This window comes from Python bivittatus, unplaced genomic scaffold (genome assembly GCF_059951505.1).
Source record: "Python bivittatus isolate LINGU-HERP-01145 unplaced genomic scaffold, Pbiv_v1 ctg000850_np1212, whole genome shotgun sequence".
Classification (NCBI taxonomy): Eukaryota; Metazoa; Chordata; class Lepidosauria; order Squamata; family Pythonidae; genus Python; species Python bivittatus.
In genome coordinates, this window is record NW_028277112.1 from 6,192,330 (window position 1) to 6,215,427 (window position 23,098).

A 23,098-nucleotide genomic window follows, 5' to 3' on the forward strand; every position below is an offset into this window, starting at 1 on the left:
GGGACCATTGGGATGCTATAACAGTAGCAACCGTGACACCGCCCAGAGTCGCTTTGTGTGAGATGGGTAGCTATATAAATGTGATATATAAATAAATAAAATAAACTTTGAGGACTGGTTTTAAGTCCCCCTTGTTCAACACTGTCATAACTTTGAACAGCTGCCGAACAAGTGGCTGTAACCTGAGAACTACCTGTAATTTCATTTTAGCCACAGAAAGTTCTGCCTTTCTGCCATCTTGGATTAAATTCTGATAAAATGGCCAAAGAAAGTTAGACATAAACTGATGAAGGACATACACCTCCTTGAAACTTTAACATTATTCATATATATTTCAATTAAAACTACTTACTACTGAATCTGCATCTGGACATTCTCTGTAAAAAAACACCAATAAATCAGATAATTGTTGTAATTATTGCATGAATCTTCTGAATTTATCTTGCTATATACATAACCTCTTTCTACCATCTTTGAAATCAGTGAATCAGTGTATATGACATTAATTCAGTAATGAAAAGATTTACATCTTTCAATTTCAGTTAAAAATTGTTAAGACTACATATATATAAACACAACAATAGCATACTTAATGTAGAAGATGCAGATAAAAATCATACTGGTAATAAAATACGAGAGGTTTTAAAGTGTTGCTGGAATTAAAATTGTTCCATTTCCTATAAAAACATATTAGAGAAGTAGACAGGAACTCTTGGGCAAATGAATTCCATAATTTTGATTTTCCACAATTTTTTTAACTAGCTGGCAATTGCACTTTAGAAAATGGTAAAAGAAACAGTTGCATCCTTAAAAAATATATAGTTGATCAAAACTTTATTTTATACCAGATATAATGTTACTGAAAGGGTATGTGGTTAATTTTACATAGCTGAGAGAGCACATGTGCTTCCTTCACTGTTGGAACTACAAAATAAATACATTTTGAAACTTCCCAGAAATTGGTAAAATTGATATGCTAACCCAAGTTAAGAAGAAACTGTTGTGCCAACCCCTTCCAAAATAGAAAAATCCCCAAGAGAAGGTCAGCAGTAGTGATTAAAAACATTTTCGCTTGGTTGGTATTACAATATAATATCAGCTCAGTTTGGAAAATATTCACAAGATTCATATTTGTTTGTCTATATTTGATTTTTAATGGATTAATTTATTTTAACTATTTATGGGGGATTTTTAATTGTTGATGGGGTTTCTGATTTTAACTGTGAGCCGCCCAGAGTCACCTGTTGGGGGGAGATGGGCGGCATACTAAATAAACAAACAAACAAACAAACAAATAAATATACATATCAAATATATCTTGTAAAATCACTGCTTTGTTTTTAAGGTTATCCTTTGCCAAATCAGTTTCAGTTGTTTATCCTCCCTTTAAAGATACAACTAATGTTAGTGTCAGCTGGTTGTGGAAAACAAACATTCTAACTCATAGTAAATTGCCATTCTGAAGAAAAGCCAGAGAGTAATTTCTATTTCTGTTAGTGAAGGCAAAGGCTGACAGATGGGGATTAGAGTTCATTGCTATTCCAGATTGTATGGGACAGCAGAATTCCCTCCATCCGGACACTGTTAAACTAATTAAAAACAGCACTTACACTAATGCAAAAGTGAAAGCAGAATGGAGTGAATATAGTGCTGAGAGATTCCTGAGAAACCTTATCAATCACTCCCACATAAAGTGATGACCAGGACTTAAAACAAAGGGGTTAGCAAACTGTCCTTTGATTTTTATGATTGATCAAATTCCCCTTTCCTCTCCTTGACAGCAAAGGGCATACTTTAGGATACATATTTTAAGTCCCATAAATACATATTTTAAGTCCCATAAACAAAGTTTGCAGCTCTAAGAGGATTATTGTTGGAATATACTTACAGTTTGAACTGGCAAGTAATCTTATCTTGCACAAAATAACTAATATAAAAGCACATGTTTAGAGACTAGATATGTGAAATTCATTAATTCAGTAACATTATTATTAAAAATGGGCACCTATGTTTCAGGTTTAGAAGAGCATAAATCTGAAATTTATTAACAATCTTAAAAAAAAGAAGCTCATGACATTTTACAGTAAGAATTATAAAATTATTTTTGTGCTTTTATTATATTTGTACATTATTTTTATATTTTTGTTTGAAACATACTTACGTAGATTCTGGATCTTTTTCCTTCTTAATAATCCCTGATAATCCAAAATGCTTTCTTTTTCTTGGCTTTACTCCTACAAGTAAATTATTATTAGATGAAAATTAAAATTCATATGTTATTCAGCATATATTGAAATAATGCACAAGTACAGTAAATATGAAAATACTTTATTTCATGAGACTACTGTACGTCATACAAAAGTACTGCCAATAAACTGGAATACTTCTACATTGGATTAAGCTTCATTTTTTTTTTATTCTTAAACTTAGCTCTGAATCAAGATTTCTGGTTACATTGGGGTTCTCAAACATTGTTGTGCCATGGCCCCTAAAATTACAAATGAGTTGTGTGACGCCTCTCTACTCTGTTAAACCTGCCCTGGTCTGCTTGGTCAAGTTGAAAGGCAGCTTATCCAGGCAAACACAGTGTACCTCCACCCCTTCAAATTTGCTCACAACCTTCCTAGGGAACCAAAACCCAGAGTTAGGTCTATGGGTAGGCCCCTTAATATTTTCTTGTTTCTGTTCAAAAGAAAATTGAGTTAAATGACATCAACAGGCTTTGGGCTAGGCTGGCTGGAGCCCCTTGTTGGGTGTATGACATGTTGTTGATCAGATCTGCCATCTTGTTTATTATTATAAGTTTTATTTTATTTTTTGCTTGCATTTTGTTGTTTCATTTTTTATGCTGTGAGCTGCCCAGAGCCAACTGGAATTGGATGGCATCTACATTGAATATATAATTATAATAACAGCAATGTAACACACTAATGTCACATCATCCTAGCCTCTACCTAACTTTCCTAATTGTGACAGAACTCACAGTTCAAGAAAATATTTCTCACAGGTAAGAAGATAGTTTAAAAAAAAAAAAAAACTACCTACTTTAAGTCAATAATAAATCACCAGAGAATCCCAGGATGCTAAAAAAAAGTCTGTAGGTAATATTTTATTTCCATGTATATATTCTTCAAGAACTCTTACAGACTAAACGGAGAGCCAGAGAACTACAGTAAGTGTTCTACACATACAGTTGCAAGAAAAAGTATGTGAACTTTTTGGAATTTCAGGGCGTTCTGCATTAATTTGTCATAAAATGTGATCTGATTGGCATCTAAGTCAAGAGTATTGACAAATATAATGTGCCTAAAATAACAACACAAAAACAATTCTGATCCTTCATGTCTTTATTGAACATACTCATTCAACATTCAAAATGCTAGTGGAAAAAGTAAGTCAACCCTTAGAATCAATAACTGGTTGACCCCCCCTTGACAGCAATAACCTCAACCAGGCACTTCTTGTAGCTGTGGATCAGACCTGCACATCGTTCAGGAGGGATTTTAGCCCATTCTTCCTGGCAGAACTGCTTTAGCTTTGTTATATTCTTTGGACATCTCATGTGTATGGCTCTCTTCAAGTCATTCCATAGCATCTCTATTGGGTTGAGGTCTGGGCTCTGACTTGGCCACTCCAAAAGGTGGATTTAGTTTTTCTGAAGCCATTCTGTTGTGGACTTGCTCTGGTATTTTGGGTCATTGTCCTGTTGCATCACCCAACTTCTACAGAGTTTCAGCTGACGTACAGACATTCTCACATTATCCTGAAGAATTTTTTGATACGCTTGGGAATTCATCTTCCCCTCAATGACTGCAAGCTGGCCAGGCCAATGCAGCAAAGCAGGCCCAAATCATAATGTTTCCTCCACCATACTTTACGGTTGGGATGATGTTTTCATTGTAAGATTTGCCCCGTTCGACAGAGAAACTCTCGTGACACGTGTGGTTCACAAAGAAGGTTTACTCATGCGTAACGTAGTAGTCACAAGCAAAGCCAGGACTGGCTTGGTACAATTGCATCACTTGTTATATTCCCCCCTTCCCGCGCTTTTTCCCGCCTCGTGATCGCGTTGCGGCTGTGGGCTATTAGGCCCCCAATGTCCCCCCTGATCGTTCATGATGGCAGGGTCGGTCAGAGTCCATTGTCCTTGATTGCCAGTCCCCCTCCGGCTGGGTTGGTCCCTCCCTGCTACGTGCAGACCCGCGGGTTCTGTGCTGCGTTGCGATCTTGTTTCGCTGCCCTGCGGCCCCGTTCCTTGCATGCTCGCGCCGTTATCAGTTCATAGTTAAAAGCTTCCGCTGTGGTTTTCCTGTTTAGCTGGCCGCAGGTGGCTCGTTAATTAGCGGTGCTTTCGGTTCCTCTTTTCCCCGCTAGCTACCGCCGGTGGATTCCGCGTGGTCTGGTTGCGAGCTTCCCTGCAGCCCCGTGCTTCCCTGAAGCCTCGTGCTGACCGAACCTGACATGCCGCCCCCCTGAAGACAACTCCCCCCCCTCGGTCCTATTTCGGCTTCCCGGGGTATTTACTGTAAAAGTCCCGCACTAGGTCCGGCGCCCTTATGTGGGTTTTACTCACCCATTCGCTGTGGGACTTGGGGAAATGTTTCCATTGCACTAGGAGCTGGGTCTGCCCCTTGTGCCTCCGGGCGTCCAGTATCCGGTTGATTTCGAAATGCTGCTCCCCCCCCGACCATGATGGGTGGTGGTACTCCCTCCGCCTTGTGCCAGGCGTTCCCCGGCTGGTGCAACTTTAGCAGGCTGCAATGGAACACCGGGTGGATCTTCCCGAGGCTTTTCGGGAGCGTCAGCCTGACGGTCACCGGATTGATGACCTCCGAAATGGGGAACGGCCCCACAAACCTCGGGCTGAGTTTTTTCGATGCTTGGTGCGTCTTTAGGTTTTTGGTTGACAGATACACCTGGTCCCCCACTTTCCACTTTTCCTCGGGGAGCCTCTTGCGGTCCGCGTGCTTCTTGTAGTCGGCTTTGGCTCTTTGCAATGCCGCGTGCGCCGCTCGCCGGGTCTCGTCGATTTGGGCGAACCAGGCGTCCAGGGAGTTGATCTGGGATTCCGGCTGAGGCAGCTCCGGCATGGGGACGAAATCTCTCCCGGTGGCTACTTTGAACGGAGAGAACCCGGTGCTCTTGTGGACGGCGTTGTTGTATGCCACCTCCGCGAATGGTAGTAGCTCCGCCCAATCGTCCTGTTGGTGCCCCACGTAGCAGCGCAGGTACTGTTCGAGCCCCCCGTTCAGGCGTTCCGTGGCTCCATCCGTCTGCGGGTGCGCCGCGGAGGATAGGACTTGTTTCGTCCCCACCCGCTTCAGGAACTCCCGCCAGAACCGCGCGATGAAGTTGCCGCCCCGATCACTGACGATACGTCGAGGTGCGCCGTGGAGTCGGTAGACATGTTGCACGAACAGTCTCGCCAGCCCCTCGGCCGTGGGGACTCGCCGGCACACTACAAAGTGTGCTTGTTTGGAGAATAAGTCCGTGACCACCCAAATGGCGGTCTTCCCCTTACTCTCCGGGAGCTCCACTATGAAGTCCATGGCGACCTCTTGCCAAGGGCCGTCGGGTTCCGCTACCGACTGGAGTAGGCCTCTAGGTTTGCCTTTGGCTCCTTTCGCTGTTGCGCACACCGGGCAACCCCCCGAGTACGCCTCCACGTCCTTCCGGAGCGTGGGCCACCAAAACTGCCGCCGGATTAAGTGGAGTGTCTTTACGAAGCCGTAATGCCCCGCGCTCCGGCTGTCGTGGGCTCTCTCCATGACCTCCCGTCGGCAACCCTCGGGCACGTACAGCTTTCCTTCGTGCCACCACAACCCCTCTTGGCCGGTTAGCGCCTCTCGGTTCTGCTTGAGCCAAGCGTCCCGCTCCGCCGCCTCCGCGAACCCTTGCCTTACTTCAGACGCCGCGTCCCGTCGCTCCCCCTTGGTCTGGCTTCGGGTCACCGCCTTTGCAGCCAGCCTGCTGGCGGGGATGACGGAGTCCACGATCTCCTCCCGTAGGCTGGCGTGTTGGGGCATGCGAGACAGTCCATCCACTAGGAAGTTGCGCTTCCCGGGGATGTGTTTCAGTGTGAACCTGAACCTCCCGAAGTATTGGGACCACCGTGCCTGTTTGGGGGATAGCTTACGCGGGGTCTTCAGGGCCTCAAGGTTCTTATGGTCCGTCCACACCTCGAACGGTTCAGTTGCCCCCTCCAGTAGATGCCTCCACGTGGCCAGCGCCCCCTTGACCGCGTACGCCTCTTTCTCCCACACCATCCACCTCCTCTCCGTCTCGGTGAATTTGCGGGAGGCGTAGGCGCACGGGTGGATGGCCCCCTCCGGGCTGGGTTGGAGCAGGACTGCTCCCGTTGCCACGTCTGATGCATCCACTTGGATTATAAACCGCCGCTCTGGGTCGGGATGGCGCAGGATCGGCTCCGCGGTGAACCGCCGTTTTAGTTCCTCAAACGCCCCCTGGCATTCTGCAGTCCACGCGAGTGCCATGCTGGGCTTGGGGGGTTTCCCAGTGCCCTTGGTTTTTAGCAGGTCGGTTAGGGGAAGGGCGATTTGGGCGAAGTTCGGGATGAACTGACGATAGAAGTTCGCAAACCCTAGGAAGCTTTGGAGTTGCCTCCGGGTTCGCGGCGCTTCCCAGCCCAGGACATCCCTTACTTTCGCCGGGTCCATCTCAATTTCCCGGCTGGATATTCGGTAGCCGAGGTAGTCTAGTTGCTCTCGATGGAACTCGCATTTCGAGAGCTTTGCGTACAGCTGTGCCTTCAGCAGTCTCTGGAGCACCGTGCGCACCAGGCTCACGTGCTCCGCCAGGGTCTCGGTGTAGATGAGGATGTCGTCCAGGTAGACCAGGACGCCCCGGTAGAGTAGGTCGTGCAGCACCTCATTTATTAGCTGCATAAATACCCCGGGGCCCCTTTTAATCCGAACGGCATCACGGAAAACTGGTAGCTTCCGAGCGGGGTGTTGAACGCCGTCTTCCACTCATCTTTTGCGCGGATCCTAACTCTGAAATAGGCTTCGCGCAAGTCCAGTTTTGTGAACACCCTCCCCTTCGACAGATGCGACATCAAGTCCTTCATCAGGGGAGGGGGTATTTGTACTCCGTGCTGATTGCGTTCAGCCCCCGGTAGTCTACGCACATACGGAGCGAGCCGTCCTTCTTCTCCCGGAATAACACCGGGGCCGCTAATGGTGACTTCGCGGGTTGGATGAATCCCCGCGCTAGGTTCTTGTCTATGAACTCGCGCAGGGCCCCCATCTCCCTCCTCGACAGGGAGTACATTTTCGGCTTAGGCAGGGTCGCTCCTGGCTCTAGCTCGATGGCGCAATCACTGGGCCGGTGTGGTGGGAGCTGGTCGGACTCCTTCTCCCCGAACGCTGCCGCCAGGTCTCGATACTGCCTCGGGATTCCGCCGCCCGTCGGGGGTTCCCCGGGTCCGGCCCCTCGCTTTGCGGTCGCCTCGCCAGTCGCCGCTGCCTCCCCTCGCCTCGGGATCGTGGCGGGTCTCCGGGGTCCTGGCGCTGCTGCTGCTGCTGTTGCCGCCTGGGTCTCGGGCCCCATCTGCTCTCGCCCCGTCTCCCGGTGTCCCGGACCCTCCGCTTGCCCGCCGGTGGTTGCGGCTGCCTCCGTCTCCACGGCTCGGTCCCCTCTGCTCTCGCCCCTCGCCGGTCTGTCGACCCCGAACCGCACTGCCTCCGCCGTCCAGTCGACTCGTGGATTCCGCCGCCGCAGCCACGCCAAGCCGAGTACCACCGCGTAGTCGGCCACCGGGACCACCACGAACCTCAGTTCTTCCCGGTGACTCCCGATCGTCATCTGGACCGGCTCGGTGTAATACTGAGCTGGCCCCCCCCCTGCCAGCGTGCCATCTAACTGGCTGAATGAAATGGGCTCCCGGAGGCGCCTCAGCTGTAGCCCGAGCCCCGAGACCACCGCTGGGTGCATCAAGCAGTGGGTACAGCCCGAGTCCAGTAGCGCCCGTAGCTGCGCCTCCCCTCCGGATCTCACCCCCCGGACGTGTATCCTCACCCGGAACGGTGGGCAGTCCTCGTCTCCTATTGGGTCCGCGCGCCTCGACTCCCCTGCTCGCACTGGGACGCCGTTCAGTGCGAGCGCGCCTCGTTTCCCGCCGGCTCCGAGTCCTCTCCGGAGGATGCTGTCTCCGGGGTCGACCACCCCCCGCGTCCTTTCTCGGTCACCGCCGCCACTGCCCCCTTCCGCGGTCGGTCACCGGTCCTTTTCCCGTTCGCACGCGGGGTTTTGACTTCGGGCCGTGGTGGGGCGCCTTCCCGCTCCGTCGGGCACTGCGCCGCTCGGTGGCCTCTGCCTCCGCATCGGAAGCACAGATTCGGGGCTCTGGTCGCCTCTCGCCTCCCGGTGGACTGCCGTCGACCGCTCCGTCTCTCCTCGGGGGTCCTCTCCCTCGGCCGGTCCCTCGTCTGGTCCCATCGTCTTGTGCTCTGTTGGATCTGCCGCCACGCCGATTCTGCCGTTCCGGCCAGCCAGATCCAATCCTTCACTGTGGACGGGTCGTCCCGCCCCAGTGCCCGTTCCAGGATCTCTGGGTTGAGTCCCCTCTTAAAATACTTCACCTTCAGGGACTCCGGCCAGTCCGCGAGCTTCTCGGCCAACCTCCGGAACTCCAGGGCATATTCCGATACCGATTTGCCCCGCTGTCTGAACTGTAGGATGTCGTCCTCCGCCCGCTTGGCGCTCAATGTGTCCTCGAATCTGTCCCGGAGCGCCTGCATGAAGTCCGGGAAACTCCGTAGTTCCGCCGCGTTGGCATCGTACAGCCCGATCACCCAGCTGGCTGCTTGGCCATCTAGCAGCTCGGCCACGTAGGATACCCTGTCCTCGTCTCTAGCGAATAGGTGACCACCCCTCTGCATGAACCCCCTGACGTGCGTCAGAAAGTGCGGCAGCTGTTCGGGGTCCCCTGAGAACTTCCCAGTGATACCTCGAAGTCTCAGGGCGTCTGCCGCCCGTTGGTCCTCCGACCGGGGCGCCGTGGGTGGTGCCAGCGGGGGTGTCGGACCGCCCCCCCTGTCGCTCGCCTCCTCGTTCACCGCCGGTGGCCCCACTCTCTGTAGTAGGGTCTGGAGCATCGCCTCCACGGCGTCTAGGCGTCGCTCGACTCTCTCCTCTAGTCGGGCGAATTTCTCGCTCCACTCACGGTTCCGGAACCCCGAACCCCGGGTCATTGTAACGCCTGAATCGTCTGGTCCTTGGTTCACGCCCATCGACCACCGCTCGGATGGAGTGCGCCCGGCCCTGGCCGCTGCCCCGTCGCTCCCGGGCGGCTCCGACCGCCCTTCCGCGAGCCTGGATCCCTCGCGCTCCAGCTGACCCACGGATTCCTCGTCGCTGGTCATGCCTGTATTGAGAAAGAAAACGCTCCTCGGTGGTACCGGGTAGCGCTGACGGTGAGTCCTGGCTTTATGTAAGATTTGCCCCGTTCGACAGAGAAACTCTCGTGACACGTGTGGTTCACAAAGAAGGTTTACTCATGCGTAACGTAGTAGTCACAAGCAAAGCCAGGACTGGCTTGGTACAATTGCATCACTTGTTATATTCCCCCCTTCCTGCGCTTTTTCCCGCCTCGTGATCGCGTTGCGGCTGTGGGCTATTAATGTCCCCCCTGATCGTTCATGATGGCAGGGTCGGTCAGAGTCCATTGTCCTTGATTGCCAGTCCCCCTCCGGCTGGGTTGGTCCCTCCCTGCTACGTGCAGACCCGCGGGTTCTGTGCTGCGTTGCGATCTTGTTTCGCTGCCCTGCGGCCCCGTTCCTTGCATGCTCGCGCCGTTATCAGTTCATAGTTAAAAGCTTCCGCTGTGGTTTTCCTGTTTAGCTGGCCGCAGGTGGCTCGTTAATTAGCGGCGCTTTCGGTTCCTCTTTTCCCCGCTAGCTACCGCCGATGGATTCCGCGTGGTCTGGTTGCGAGCTTCCCTGCAGCCCCGTGCTTCCCTGAAGCCTCGTGCTGACCGAACCTGACATTCATGATCATATGCAGTGCCCTTTTTACGCCAGATGTAGTGCTGCATGTTCTTTTCAAATAGTTCAATCTTTGTTTCATCAGTCCACAAAACATTTTGCCAATACCGCTGTGGAGTGTCAATGTGCTCTTTCGCAAACTTCAGGCGTGCAGCAATGTTCTTTGTAGTTAGCAGCGGCATCCTTCGTGGTGTCCTGCCATAGACACTCTGCTTGTTCAATGTTTTACGTACTGTAGACTCATGAACACAGATGTTAGCCAGTTCCAATGATGCCTTCAAATCTTTGACTGTCACTCAGGGTTGTTTCTTTACCTCATTGATGAGTCTTCGTTGTGCTCTTGGGGTCATTTTGACTGGGTGCCCACTTCTTGGTAGAATAGCCACAGTCCCAAAGTGTCTCCATTTGTAGATTGTTTGTCTAACTGTAGACTGGTGAATTTCTAAGGTCTCTGAAATCATTTTGTAGCCCTTTCCAGCTTTATGTAATCAACAATTCTTAATCGTAGATCCTCTGAAAGCTCTTTTTGGCAAGGCATGGCTCACATAAGCATATTCTTCTTGTGCAGCGCAAACTCAAAAAGTTTGAGTGGTTTTTATCAGTCAACATAGCTCTAGTCCATACCTCCAAACTCATTTTCTTAACAAAACTCCAGATAGGCTAGCACCTGACTCCAATTAGCTTTTTTGAGGTCAACTCAAGGGTTCACATACTTTTTCTACTAGCACTATGAGGTTTTTATGGTTGTTCTCAATAAAGACATGAAGGATCAGAATTGTTTTTGTGTTATTATTTTAGGCACATTATATTTGTCAATACTCTTGACTTAGATGACAGTCAGATCACATTTTATGACAAATTAATGCAGAACACCATGAAATTCCAAAAGGTTCACATACTTTTTCTTGCAACTGTATTTCAAAATGGGAAAAGGACAGATGCAAAAACCTAAAGTCTTAAACTGAAGATACTTATGGGAATGCTGAGAAATTGTGTGCTTCTTATTCAGGGAAATTTTAATTATGAGGATGGAAAAGTGCATATTTTTCTGTTGCTTCTATGATGCAACTATATAAAGCAGGGTCTGGCTCACAAATGATCCTGTTACCTCAGAAACATAGTATTTTCATCTTCACTTATTTAATATTTTAACACACATTATTTGTAATGATTACCAAAAAGAGCCTAAGCTGCATGTCTTAAATCATTTTTACAGTGAAGAAAAACTTACCCTCAACTGCGCTAGCTGTATTACATTCTTCAAATTCAATCAATCCTGAAAGCAAGAAAACATGTTATTCTTTAATTAACTCTTTATGTTATGCAGCAATATATTATTGCTTGTCCTATGGTGCAACTTAGCATAATGATATTCATGTAGCTATCTTGGGGACAGAGTTCTTGTTGTGGGAAGGATATCTTTAAAGATCAAAAGTAACATTCATGTGTGTGCACAGCCCCCACCAACTCTTGTGTCAAGGCTACAGAGGAATCCAAAATCTGGGGCAAATCTCAGAGACAGTCTGAGCCAGATTTTGGTAATACATGCCTGTATGTTTATCCACTACCAGATCATGCATACATGAGAACTTGTTCACAGACCTGGCATTTTACCATCAAGAACCTAAGGCCAAGTTCACCAGTGATCCTTCTACTAGGATTTGGAATAAGGCCACTGGATGTGAAGTGATGAAATGCTGACAACCCCCCACTTCCTTTTCTACCAGGCCCGAAACAGGAATGAAAAAAAAAAAGACCTTTTTTCCTGCTTGTATTTATGAGAAGCCCCAGAATTCACTGAATTCTGCCGAAAAGTATAATCAGATCACTCCACAATTAATACATTTATAACAATAACTGCTGACATATTATACATTAACATGTAAAAGAATATTATACACTGTATTTAAACTTTTTTAAAGATTGCTAGGCTATTGACAAGGGTCACTGATTACACAACTCCATACAGATTTAAAAAGGTAGATACCCTTCAAATTGAGCTTGATTCCTGGTGACTACATAGACAGATCAATGTTGTTTTTTCATTAATAATATGACATGGCCTTCTTCTAGGATGTTTTTCCTACTTCCCAGTCTGGTCTACAGCCCTGGGATTTCTTGGTAGTCTTCCATTCAAGTATTAACCCAACTTTACTTTGCTTCCCAGCACAGACAACGTTAGCCACATGCTGCCACCTACTGAGTGCTCAGACAGATTTTTTTTTTTTTGGTCTGCGCTCAGTCATTGCTGACCCTGCAGTGACTGCTTGGACGAGTCCTTGCAGTTTTTAAGGCAATTGTTTTTCGGAAATGGTTTGCCAGAGCCTCCTTCCTAGAGCAGAGCCCAGCTGGTGAGCGCAGGAGGCGGGGTTTCCGTTGCTTTGCGCCCTACGCATTCAAATTCAATCATATATATAAACAAAAGCAAATTTGTAATTTAAATGGGGAAAATTAGATGGCTAGACTATAATAAGGGTTTTCAAAGGGATAAACAAACACAAATTAAGTCACCGACCCACCACCATCATCATCATCCTCCATCTAAATAGGAACCTACTAATTATTTTAAATATGGGGACAGAGCTAATTCTACTTTGAGGTTCTGATATGTACACCAGAAATTTACGGCACTAAAGGGAGAATAAGAAGTCTTGAAAATTCAGAGATTTCATAAGTCACCTGTCACTTAATCAGTAACAGCTCTGAAACAGTTCAGGGTCCCACCAATCAGTATGAAAATGGGGTCATGGCAGGTCAACTGATACTACTGAAATACTCAATTTAAATTAAAGACCAGTTAGAACATGTATCAAATATATAAATACAAAGAGAGAGAACAGAATGGATGCTGAAAAAATTTAGTAAGTAACAGTACCTGAATATTCTTAAAATACATCATAATTGAAAATTAAAGCAGGAAAAATTAGGCTTTCTAAACAATCACAAACCAAAGTATAATACATATAGCAAATATCAACATGTGGGAGCATTTTCAAAAGCAACCCCTACCACATTACTATTAAAGCTACTTCTTCATACAGATAACATAGAAGACAAAATGGCTGGTTTTAGAGGAAAACAAAAGATTCCCTTCCCTGCCCTCTATCTCCCAGTAGGAATTCATGCATGAAAGGAGGACAATTTTCTCAAAACTACATATGCCTCACATGCTGCTTCAAAACAGCAAAGCTTTGCGTGTCTGGCTCAGTGCCAGCTGACAGCTCAGCTGGAAATCAATGCACATTCTATCCCTCTTGCAACATGTCACTTCTGAATTTTTCTGCAGTAAAAAGTTTATTCAACCTCTTTCTCAAATGCAGTGGACCGACCATCATTCTGCTATTTAATCATAGTAGAACAAGTTATTTTTTTGACAGCACTAAAGCCAGAGTGCAATTCCTGATGAACAGCTTGATACAAGTGGAATTTCAACTGCTTTAGCCTCAATTAATTTTGCTGTCAAAACAAATAACTGTTCCTAGTGTTTAGATGTAAAAGCTCAATCACAAAGGTTAATTTTGTATTACAAACACACACACAAACTTTCTGTTGCTAACTCCTGATGCCATTTCATATTTAACATCAATACAAATATTGAAAACTGAATTTAAGAAAAATACATACTAAACTATAAGTCTTCATATTCTTTAACAATCATATTTATACTCACTGCTAAGTGAAAACCAAGTTATTTTATATAATTTTACAAATTTATCACAATATTTATTATTCACATAATCACTACACAACTAGTTATTGAAAAAGTTAGCATATGAAGAATATTTATACAGTATTTTAAAATATTTAATATGAGAAGACAATTGATCCTATCGGTACAGCATATAGTAAAGTCATTAACATTTCTTCAAGATTTTTCTTTTTGGAATAAGTCACTGATTTTTACTATTTGTTTCGGAAACCTTAAAACTCACGTTCATTTTATATAATTTCTTAACATGAAAAGTTTTATTTACAAAAACGTTTACAGAGAAGTTGGGACAGGAGTTGTATTAGTCAGTACACTGCACCAAGTATTTTTGTGAAATCCTGTATTAAAAACACATATTGAACTTGGGCGAAATAGAATACTCTAATGCAGGCCTGTACAACATGCTTGTGTGGCTCGCTGGCATTTTTTGAAAAGCCAGCAAATCTACTGCTGCCAAATGTCACCACCAGAAAGGATCCACTGCTGCTGCCTAGTTTTTCACAGCCACCTCTGTCCCAAAAGACACTCTACCAAGTCCCCCTAACACCTCCAGGACTCACCAACCCTGCCAGCTCCATCATAGCCGCCGAACAGCTATTCACCAAATAGGTGATCAGTGTGCCAGATACTCCTTTATGGCCCACAATTATTTTTAATATATCAATGTGGCCCTTTTACCTTTTTTTAAGTTGTGTCAGCCTGCTCTGTGTTTTAGATGAGAAAACACATCTGGCTTCCCACTAAGTTTTTATCTTCACCCCCACTCCAAGAAATTGGATTTAAACTGAAATGGTTTAGATTAGTCCATTAGCATTTCACTTGTAGTTGCCAGCTTCAAAACAAACAACCTCCCCCAAACTCAGCAGTCCTTACTACTTACTGGTTTTGAAACACTCTCCATGCATCATTAATTCCATAGGCATACCTACTCTGCCTATTTGGAGGAGAAGAATTCATGGTGGAATGTATTCTGAATTCAGCTTCAACAGAATATAGAGATATAAATGTGATGTAGTTTTATTAACTTTTGAAAGTTGGCATTAGCTCTGACTAACTCTGACAATCAATAATAAATTAACTGGCAAATTCTTGTATTTTATTTTTATACAGTTTTTAAGAGTAACCATGTTGCTTTTCTTGCTCTGCTTTGGAAACCCCTCAGCTATTTTCCTCCAAGACTTGTACTATGGGAGTAGGCTGAGAGGAATCTTCTTCCACAGCACTGTCAAAGTGCTTCCAGGCTGGGCAGATTCTGCAAACACTGAAGGCAATACCGCAATTAGTAAAAAAGCTAAAGCTGCTTAGCATAGAGGATCTTTGGTCCTCCCATCAAAAGCTTTGGCTGGAAAATACTGCAGAGGAAGCACCACCCAACTCTGGCAGCCTGGAAAAAACTTCATACTGAAGGTCTTCCACAATGGACAGCTCTGGTAAGCACTGTAGGCCATCTCACAACATGTGCCAGTGCATGCTGAAAGTCTTCTAGGTTGGGCTGCTTCTGCACACATGGCAGGCAATCCCAAAACTGAGGAGTCTAGAAACACTTGGACCAATGCTGGGAAAGATAACTGAGAGGAGTCTTCTCCTGCAGTGGAGGACCAAAGCAGTTGAAGACCACCTGAATTGCTTTGTTGAGGCAAATCAGGTTACCTCTGTAAGACTGTGTACAATCTCAGGTATGAAAAGTATCCAAAAAAAAGAAAAGAAAAGAAAAGAAAAGAAAAGAAAAGAAAAGAAAAGAAAAGAAAAGAAAAGAAAAGAAAAGAAAAGAAAAGAAAAGAAAAGAAAAGAAAAGAAAAGAAAAGAAAAGAAAAGAAAAGCATAATACACTTGAAAACTATTTTTCTACAACATAAATGCTATTTTAGGGAATTATCATTAGTTTTCAGGCTCAATAAAATATGTTTAAATTAAAGGTGAACGTAAACTGGATTTTTAAAAAATAAATGTAAATGTTAATTTTATCTGGCTGGCCTAATTAGTCTGGATATACAGGTAGTCCTTGCTTAAAAACAATTCATTTAATGACGGTTCAAAGCTATGACAGCCTTGAAAAAGTGCTTTACAACCTGTACTCGCACTTATGACCTTGCAAATCGTCACACTACTCCCTGTGGTTACAATGGCAGTAAAGTGAATTACCACAGTTGTTAAGCAAATCATGTGGTCATTAGGCGAATTCCAGCAAAAAATGTCCATTCGGGAAGCAGGATTCATTTAACGACTGTGGTGATTAGCTTTATGACTATTGTAAAAATAGTCCTAAAACAGGGTCTGGTCGTGTGGTGACTCACTCAATGATCACCCCGCTTGACAACCAATTTTCCAGTCCCTATTGTGGTCATTAAACAAGAATTACCTGTAAGTACATTAGAAGTTAATCTCAAGACTGAGTCAATTTCACTTGAAGTACATTGAATTGAAGGAGGACTTGAAGGCACATGAATGAATGAATGAATGAATGAATGAATGAATGAATGAATGAACAGAGTGATAAAAAAAAACCCCATGTAACACCATCAGCAGTCGAGGTATAAGAAACCAACAACAACAATCAATATAATCACTAAACAGACTCATCTGGATCCAAGCCTGATGGCAGAACCATGTCTTTATGGCCTTATGAAAGCTATTAAGAGTTTCCAGTAGATTAAAAACAAAAAACAACTCACCAGGTCTGTCTTTGCCTGTGCCTTTTAACTCAGCAAATTTTTGTATCAGACTTTCAACTGTTGTGTTTGCCATGTTATTTACAAATTCTTCATGGACCTTTGAGGAAAAAATAGTACAACAGAAGATGATTGAGGGATTTCAATATTTCAAAACCCTCTGAAGATGTTTTCAGGGGATATAGGAGGAAAGATGAAAGAGAAAGACAGATTGTGTTGATTTCCACTTGTGCAAGTATTAAATACAAGTATTTTTTAATATAACTACCGAGTTCATGGAGACTTATTTCTTATCTGGAAATGTCAGCATATGAAAGGCTTTAGAGCAAACCAATTTTGAAGGATTTATTCAGAGAAATGCTCTCTGCATCAGCTCAAATATTTTGTATTTAAAGTATTTAATACTCTCTGTTTCTTGCAGCCTCTGTGAAAGACAGAGCCAGGCAACTTCATTCTCCAATTTTTCTTAATATTTTTTCTTTTTACCATAAACTTTTGTTTCCTCTTCTAACTTTGATCATATAAGAAATGGCTTCCATTCTGTACCTTTTTCTGTATCCTTGCTGTTTAACTTAGTTCAAACAGAGTTCTTTTTTTCCCAGTTGTTATTTCTCTCATCATCTTTATAAACCTTTTTGATTTGTCCCTTAGTGGAAGTTTTATTTTTCAATTTCTCTGAGTACACCTGAATTCTTACTTACTGAATATTTTATGTTTGGGAACTTTTCACTTGATGTTGAAATCTAAGAATCCTGAACAATATGCTATAGTATTTGATCGAAGTAATTCTTAGGCTTACATATTTAGAAAGCTTAATTTAGCTAATTAGATATGGACTAAATAAAGTTAGGACTTAATATATTTTTACTTATTTGCCACTTTAATGTTATAATTAATATGAGGCAGCAGCTTCATTTCCCATACTTGAATGATTGTCTATATGATGAAAATTTATTTTATGCCATATTTTCACTTTTTGAATAGTCCTTTTGTAAATAGATTTTCAATAAAATGTAAATCTATTTTTCTTTTGGTATAGTTCTAGTATAATGTAATTCTGCATATGCTTGCTACAACAATTCAAAATAAAAAACACACCTTTAATCAATAATAAATATAAAAAGAGGATTGGGAAGATTTGTGAAGATTTACCATATTTACAATGGATTTAAATCTAGTTCCTTATGAACTAAAGGGAGGGGTATATGTTAATTTATCACTTGTTTTTATCTAGCTTTTTTCTTACAGTGGTTTCCTACATCTCCAGATTATTCTTGTACAGAATAATAGATTAAAGCAGATGTTTGCATAACATGGATTAATTTTCTGAGGTATAGAATGCAGCAATCCTGCATGAAGTAAAGATTTTTTCTAAAATGCACAATTACAGGAAAGGAGATATAGGCTGAAACACACACACACACACACACGCACACACACACAGAGCATAGGAAAACTTCCCAGTGATCCAAAGGGAAGAACCACATGCTGGTTTCCGTCTTAGATATTAGCTAAACATAATCAAGAGCCAACCACTAGTATTACAAACTACCAGAAACATGAAAGTTTGATTATGCCTTTGAGAAAAATGTATTATTCATATTTTACTATTATTTATTGATAAAATATTTGCTCTCTATATAAACTTTTTGTTGTTACTCGAGATATGAAAATATTTAAATTAAAAATATTATATTATATAATAAAAGTAATATAATACAATATTTAAAAACTGTATTACAGTTATCCCATTATATCCTCCCAAATGATTTCAAATATTAAATACAAGTCTTGATAGGATGGCAGTTCAGATGCAAAAGACTCCCCAATTCAGGGCACAATTAATAAAAGACTCTATCACTAACTCACCTCTCCAATCTGTAAATGAATTTCATTCACTGTACTTGAAAAACATTCTATAATTTCTTTCATATGGAAGAGATGCATTTCTTCAATATCTTGAAATTTCTGTAGTATAAAAAGATTTTAATTCAATGCCAATGACAAAAGAGGCTTATGTTTAACAATTCTTCTCAAAAGGAACATTAATGCATATAAGGAACAAAGTGGCCCAGATTAAAAAATGTCCCGAGCTAGGACTTATGCACAAACGTTTCCTCTGAAACCCAGTTACAAATATTCATATTCAACCAGGATTTTGTATTCTCTTCTATCAAACTCCTTGCAAAATGGTACAAAACAAAAGGAAGACTGTCTATAAGAGGGGAATTAAAAATTAAATAAGGTTTTAGATATTTCATATGTAATGGGTTGAATTCAGACTTAGATATGCTTAAAGTAGACATTCTAGTGAATCTGCTTCATAACTTTTATTCTAACAAATAGGAGATAAAGCTTACCTGGGAAGTTTCATTCATCTTCTGTTCAAACTCAGATTTTGCTGCAGCGTATTTTTCTACATATAATTTGTACATTTCAGTAGCTTTCTTGGATTTTACTGCCGCCTAGACAAATTATAGAGAAGGAAGATATTTTTACAATAAATTTAGTTCTGGCAGCAGATATGGCTGGGCTTGGGAGCAGAATTAGCCAGGATTGGTTGAAGAACCTGGTTAATGCTTGAAAAGGAGACAGTGAGGGGATCCCAGAGTTACAGACTACTCTGGGAAGTCAAATACAAAACAACATTCTGGAAGAAGGCAGTCACAAGCAACTTCTGTACTATTACCAAGAAAATTGCATGAACAGTTGAGTTCAAGCAACATTTAACTTTTTTTTTACATGCAATAGTTTGCTTTCAGAATAAATATCAGTTCTTACCACACATAACTCATATAAAAAATGAACAGAACATCTAATAAGTTTTACTACATTAAAAATAAAATATATGAAACAACTCATTTTTTTCTATAACAGCCTGCATAACAGTTTCATTATAACGTATGTGAGAAAATACTTGTTCAATCTAACTATATTTTTGGATTCCCATTAAAAATCCATAATCTCGAACTACAAAAATAGGACAGCACTACACTTTAGGAAAAATACTAAGGAAAGTACTGAGAGTGAATTTAAGTAACTTCTGTTCCTCTTTCAGATTTCAGATGAATAATGGCTCCAAACAAAAATAAGATCTGCAAAGGGTAACTGCATGAGGAAAACAAACATTTCTACAATTTGTCAAAGCTGAACAAAATCTTGCTTTTTTAAAGAATCACAGACTATTGAATACAGGACACTTTAAGACATTTGCCTTATATAATCACCAGAATGGATAGTATACATGTTCAGCAGTCCAGGACAAAATGTTTATTCCAGTATATGTACCTTTGCGGAAAAAAGAAAATTTAGCAAAAATTATACATTTCTGCTAAAATGTTTGCCAATGTACATGCACATGGAAACTATTCCAGTAAGCAAACAAGTTGTTACATGGTTAATACTACTGTCTCACCTAGAAAAAAAAATCTATTGGTTATTTTTCATGGTGAAAAATGCAAAAAGAAAAGAAGGCTTAAAAAGTTACCTTGTCTATTTCTCTCTGCGTTGCGCCTTCTTTTTTCAAACGTTCTTGTTCCACGCATTTTGAATTGTAGTTTTCTTTTGCTTTTTGGAGCGCCTGGGTAATGCTCTGAAAGTTTTGCACTGCTTCCAAAGTTCCTGAAACTTCTTCCTTGGTCTGTTAAACATTGCATGGGTGTTAAATGCTACCGATTAACTATTTTATATAAAATAATTAAAGTAGGTTTAAGGAGTATACATAACCTTTTTATGAGCTTTTATTTGCTCGTCTCCATACTTCTGTACTTCCTTTATTAGTTCTTGCAACTTTCGAACAAGTTCTAGGTGACAGCTTGCTAGTTTTTCAGTTGACAATTTGAAAACATCCCAGACTGGTGCAAATGTCCTAAGAAGTGAAAATTTCAGTACTGAAATCATGTGAACGTTAGGCAATATATTAAGTAATGTTTTCATACAGCGTAGCATGTATTTTTAAGAGTCTTATTTAATTATTCCAGAAGCAAATATTGTGTTTACAGTTAGCCATGTAAATGTGTGTAAGGTTAGGTTTAGGATCTAAGCCCAAAGAATAACTGCCACAGCTACTTACTGCAATTCAATATAAATGAATATTCCGACCTTATTATAAAAATGAAAAAATATCATTCATAGGATTTTCAAATGTCTTTACATTTATAGAACAGAAGCCACAATAGTTACACGGCTTAAATTCAGCAACCTACTATAGATACAATAGTTCTGATGTTGAAAGTAGTTCAAATACAGTTGAGGAAAGGATCCCGTTCACTTCATAAGGTTTAGTTCAACCTCAAGAATGACTGAGAATTAAATGTTTTTCCTTGTGGAAATAATACAAATAGCACTATATTCCTAGCCAAAGTTCCAGCACTTGTATATTCTCTCTCTTCCAAGGCCTCAGAGAACCACTGTACATAATCACTGAAATTAGAAATACTAATGTGATTATGTTGGGAAAAGCAGAGAAGCCACCCCAATGCTTTTAATTTGCTTTTCAAGCATTTTTAATACTTAAAAGAGAATCTGAATGAAGCTATATTGCTATTAGACTCCATCAACTTACCCAATCTGTGAATAATTGCTTGCTGATTTGGCGAGCTTTGTCATTGACCTTGAATATGCCTCCTCTATTGTCGCCCTATTAAAAAAACAACAACTCTAACACTCAGCAAATACATGCAAAATCTATATAGTCCTTAGAATAATTAATTGAAACATTAGTCACTAATTATATTAACCTAATACCTAATTGAGCTCAACATCTCCAAGACTATAAACTTTGAAAGTATTGATATGCTAGAACAGTGTCACAGGCATGAAAAAAAAAAACCCTCAGCTGTTGCTTGTGATGTGTAAAGAAAATAAGCTCTGCCTCAGAACTTGGATATTAAAAAACTTCATTTGCTTGCAAACAAAACAACACACTCTCATTTGCATGTACAAAGCAATGAATGATCTACAAAGCCTGAGTGTCTATTTATAAAACAAAGAGCAAAATAGAACTAATCCAACTGTTGTTATGTTGGCGTAAGAAAACTAATACTCTGAAAATCAGATCAAGCTCAAATACTTATAGGAAAAGGAGGGATTTTTCATTCAAAGAATGAGGACTCAGTTTAGATTTCCATTTTCCCTCCTAATCTTTGTTATTATAATATCAGTTTTTCTCATGAAATTAGACTTAGTTTGCATCATTACTGTTGGTCACATAGCCAGTTTAGACTGGATTTGGCATTTTTATCCACCTATCGAGTCCTTCCCAAAGACCTGGGATAGGCATATGTTGTTGTCCGATGCTATTAAAGATGTCATCGCAGGATGTAAGTTGTTTCAAGTAAAGCTGCTTTTTGCAATTGACTGATGGTGATTTTGTCAATGCCAATGGTCTTCAAGTGGTACTCCAGATATTTTGGGATTGAACCCAAGGCACCTATTACTATTGGTATTATCTTTGCTTTCTTTTGCCACAGTCATTCTACTTCTATTTGCAGGTCTTTGTATTTTGTGATTTTCTCCAGTTCTTTCTCTTCTATTCTGCTCCACATATTGCAAGGTCTCCAGGTATTGCAATGTCTACTATCCAGACTTTTTTTTGTCTTTCTTATCAACAATTGTTAAGTCTGGGGTGTTATGTGGCAGGAGCTTGTCTGTTTGAATTCTAAAGTTCCAGAGTACTTTCGCTTCTTCATTTTCTATTACTTTGTTTTGTGGTCCCACCAGTTCTTCTTTGCAGGCAAATGGTATTTCTTGCAGATATTCCAGTGCACCTTTGTCATGCCGTTGTTGGTAGTCAGCCTGTGCTTTTGTTGCAGCAGCTAACTAGGTGGTCCACTGTTTCTTCAGCTTCTTTGCACAGGCGGCATTTGCTGTCTGTTGCTGTCTTCTCAATCATGGCTTTTATGCATTTGTTCTTAAGGCTTGGTCTTATGCAGCCAGAATTAGCCCCTCTGTCTCTTTCTTCAACTCTCTTGCTCTTAGCCATTGCCAGGTCTTTTTGCTATCTGCTGTGCCTGCTAGTTTTTTTGTGTACTGGCCATGTAATACTTTGCCTTGCCATGTCTCTTTTCTATTCTTCATTTGGTCTTTCTTGTAGGCCAGTTTAGTCTCTTCAATAAGTTTTCATGGTGTACTAGCTTCACTGCATCTTCTTCACTATCCTTCTGATATTTTTCTAACGCCCATTTTTCTTCTTCAACTGTCTGGTGAACTTGCAACATTCCACGACCACCTATACTCCTTGGTAAGCAGAGTCTGTCAACATTGCTGTGTGGATGAAGGGCATGATTCATCGTCATTATTTTTCTGGTCTTCCTATCCAGGGCTTCTAGTTCTGTTTGAGTCCAGTCCACTATTCCAGCTGTGTATCTAATGACTGGAATTGCCCAGGTGTTAATTGCTTTGATGGCATTTCCTCCACTGAGTTTGGACTTTAAGATCTTCTTCACTCTCATGATGTATTCACTACTAACCTTCTTCTTGACTTTAGTGTGTTTGATGTTGTCAGCTTGAAGGATGACCAGGTATTTGTAGTGATTTTCTTCATCCAGACTCTTGATGTTATTTCCATAAGACATCTTGATTCCTTCAGTTTTCACTATTTTTCCCCTGCTGATTGTAAGGATGGCACAGCCTTGTAGAGCCTTGCAGTGGAGTTTGTACAGCCCAACTCCACTGCAATAACTTGGCTGTATATTTGGACAGCACTGTGCAGCAAC

General features: G+C 42.2%; 1 protein-coding gene across 2 annotated transcripts in view; it reads right to left on the bottom strand.

Annotated features, from left to right (window-relative positions):
- Positions 1–23,098, bottom strand: part of FCHO2 (FCH and mu domain containing endocytic adaptor 2) — a 99,353-nt gene that overhangs the window by 52,569 nt on the left and 23,686 nt on the right. For both annotated transcript variants that reach the window (XM_088130116.1, XM_088130115.1), the window contains exons 3-11: positions 20,947–21,021; positions 20,109–20,250; positions 19,870–20,022; positions 18,743–18,847; positions 18,252–18,350; positions 16,386–16,482; positions 11,236–11,280; positions 2,162–2,234; positions 353–377 (exon numbers count right to left, since the gene is read on the bottom strand). In XM_088130116.1, coding sequence (XP_087986242.1) covers positions 353–377; positions 2,162–2,234; positions 11,236–11,280; positions 16,386–16,482; positions 18,252–18,350; positions 18,743–18,847; positions 19,870–20,022; positions 20,109–20,250; positions 20,947–21,021 — 814 coding nt within the window. The remainder of the gene's footprint in view (positions 1–352; positions 378–2,161; positions 2,235–11,235; positions 11,281–16,385; positions 16,483–18,251; positions 18,351–18,742; positions 18,848–19,869; positions 20,023–20,108; positions 20,251–20,946; positions 21,022–23,098) is intronic.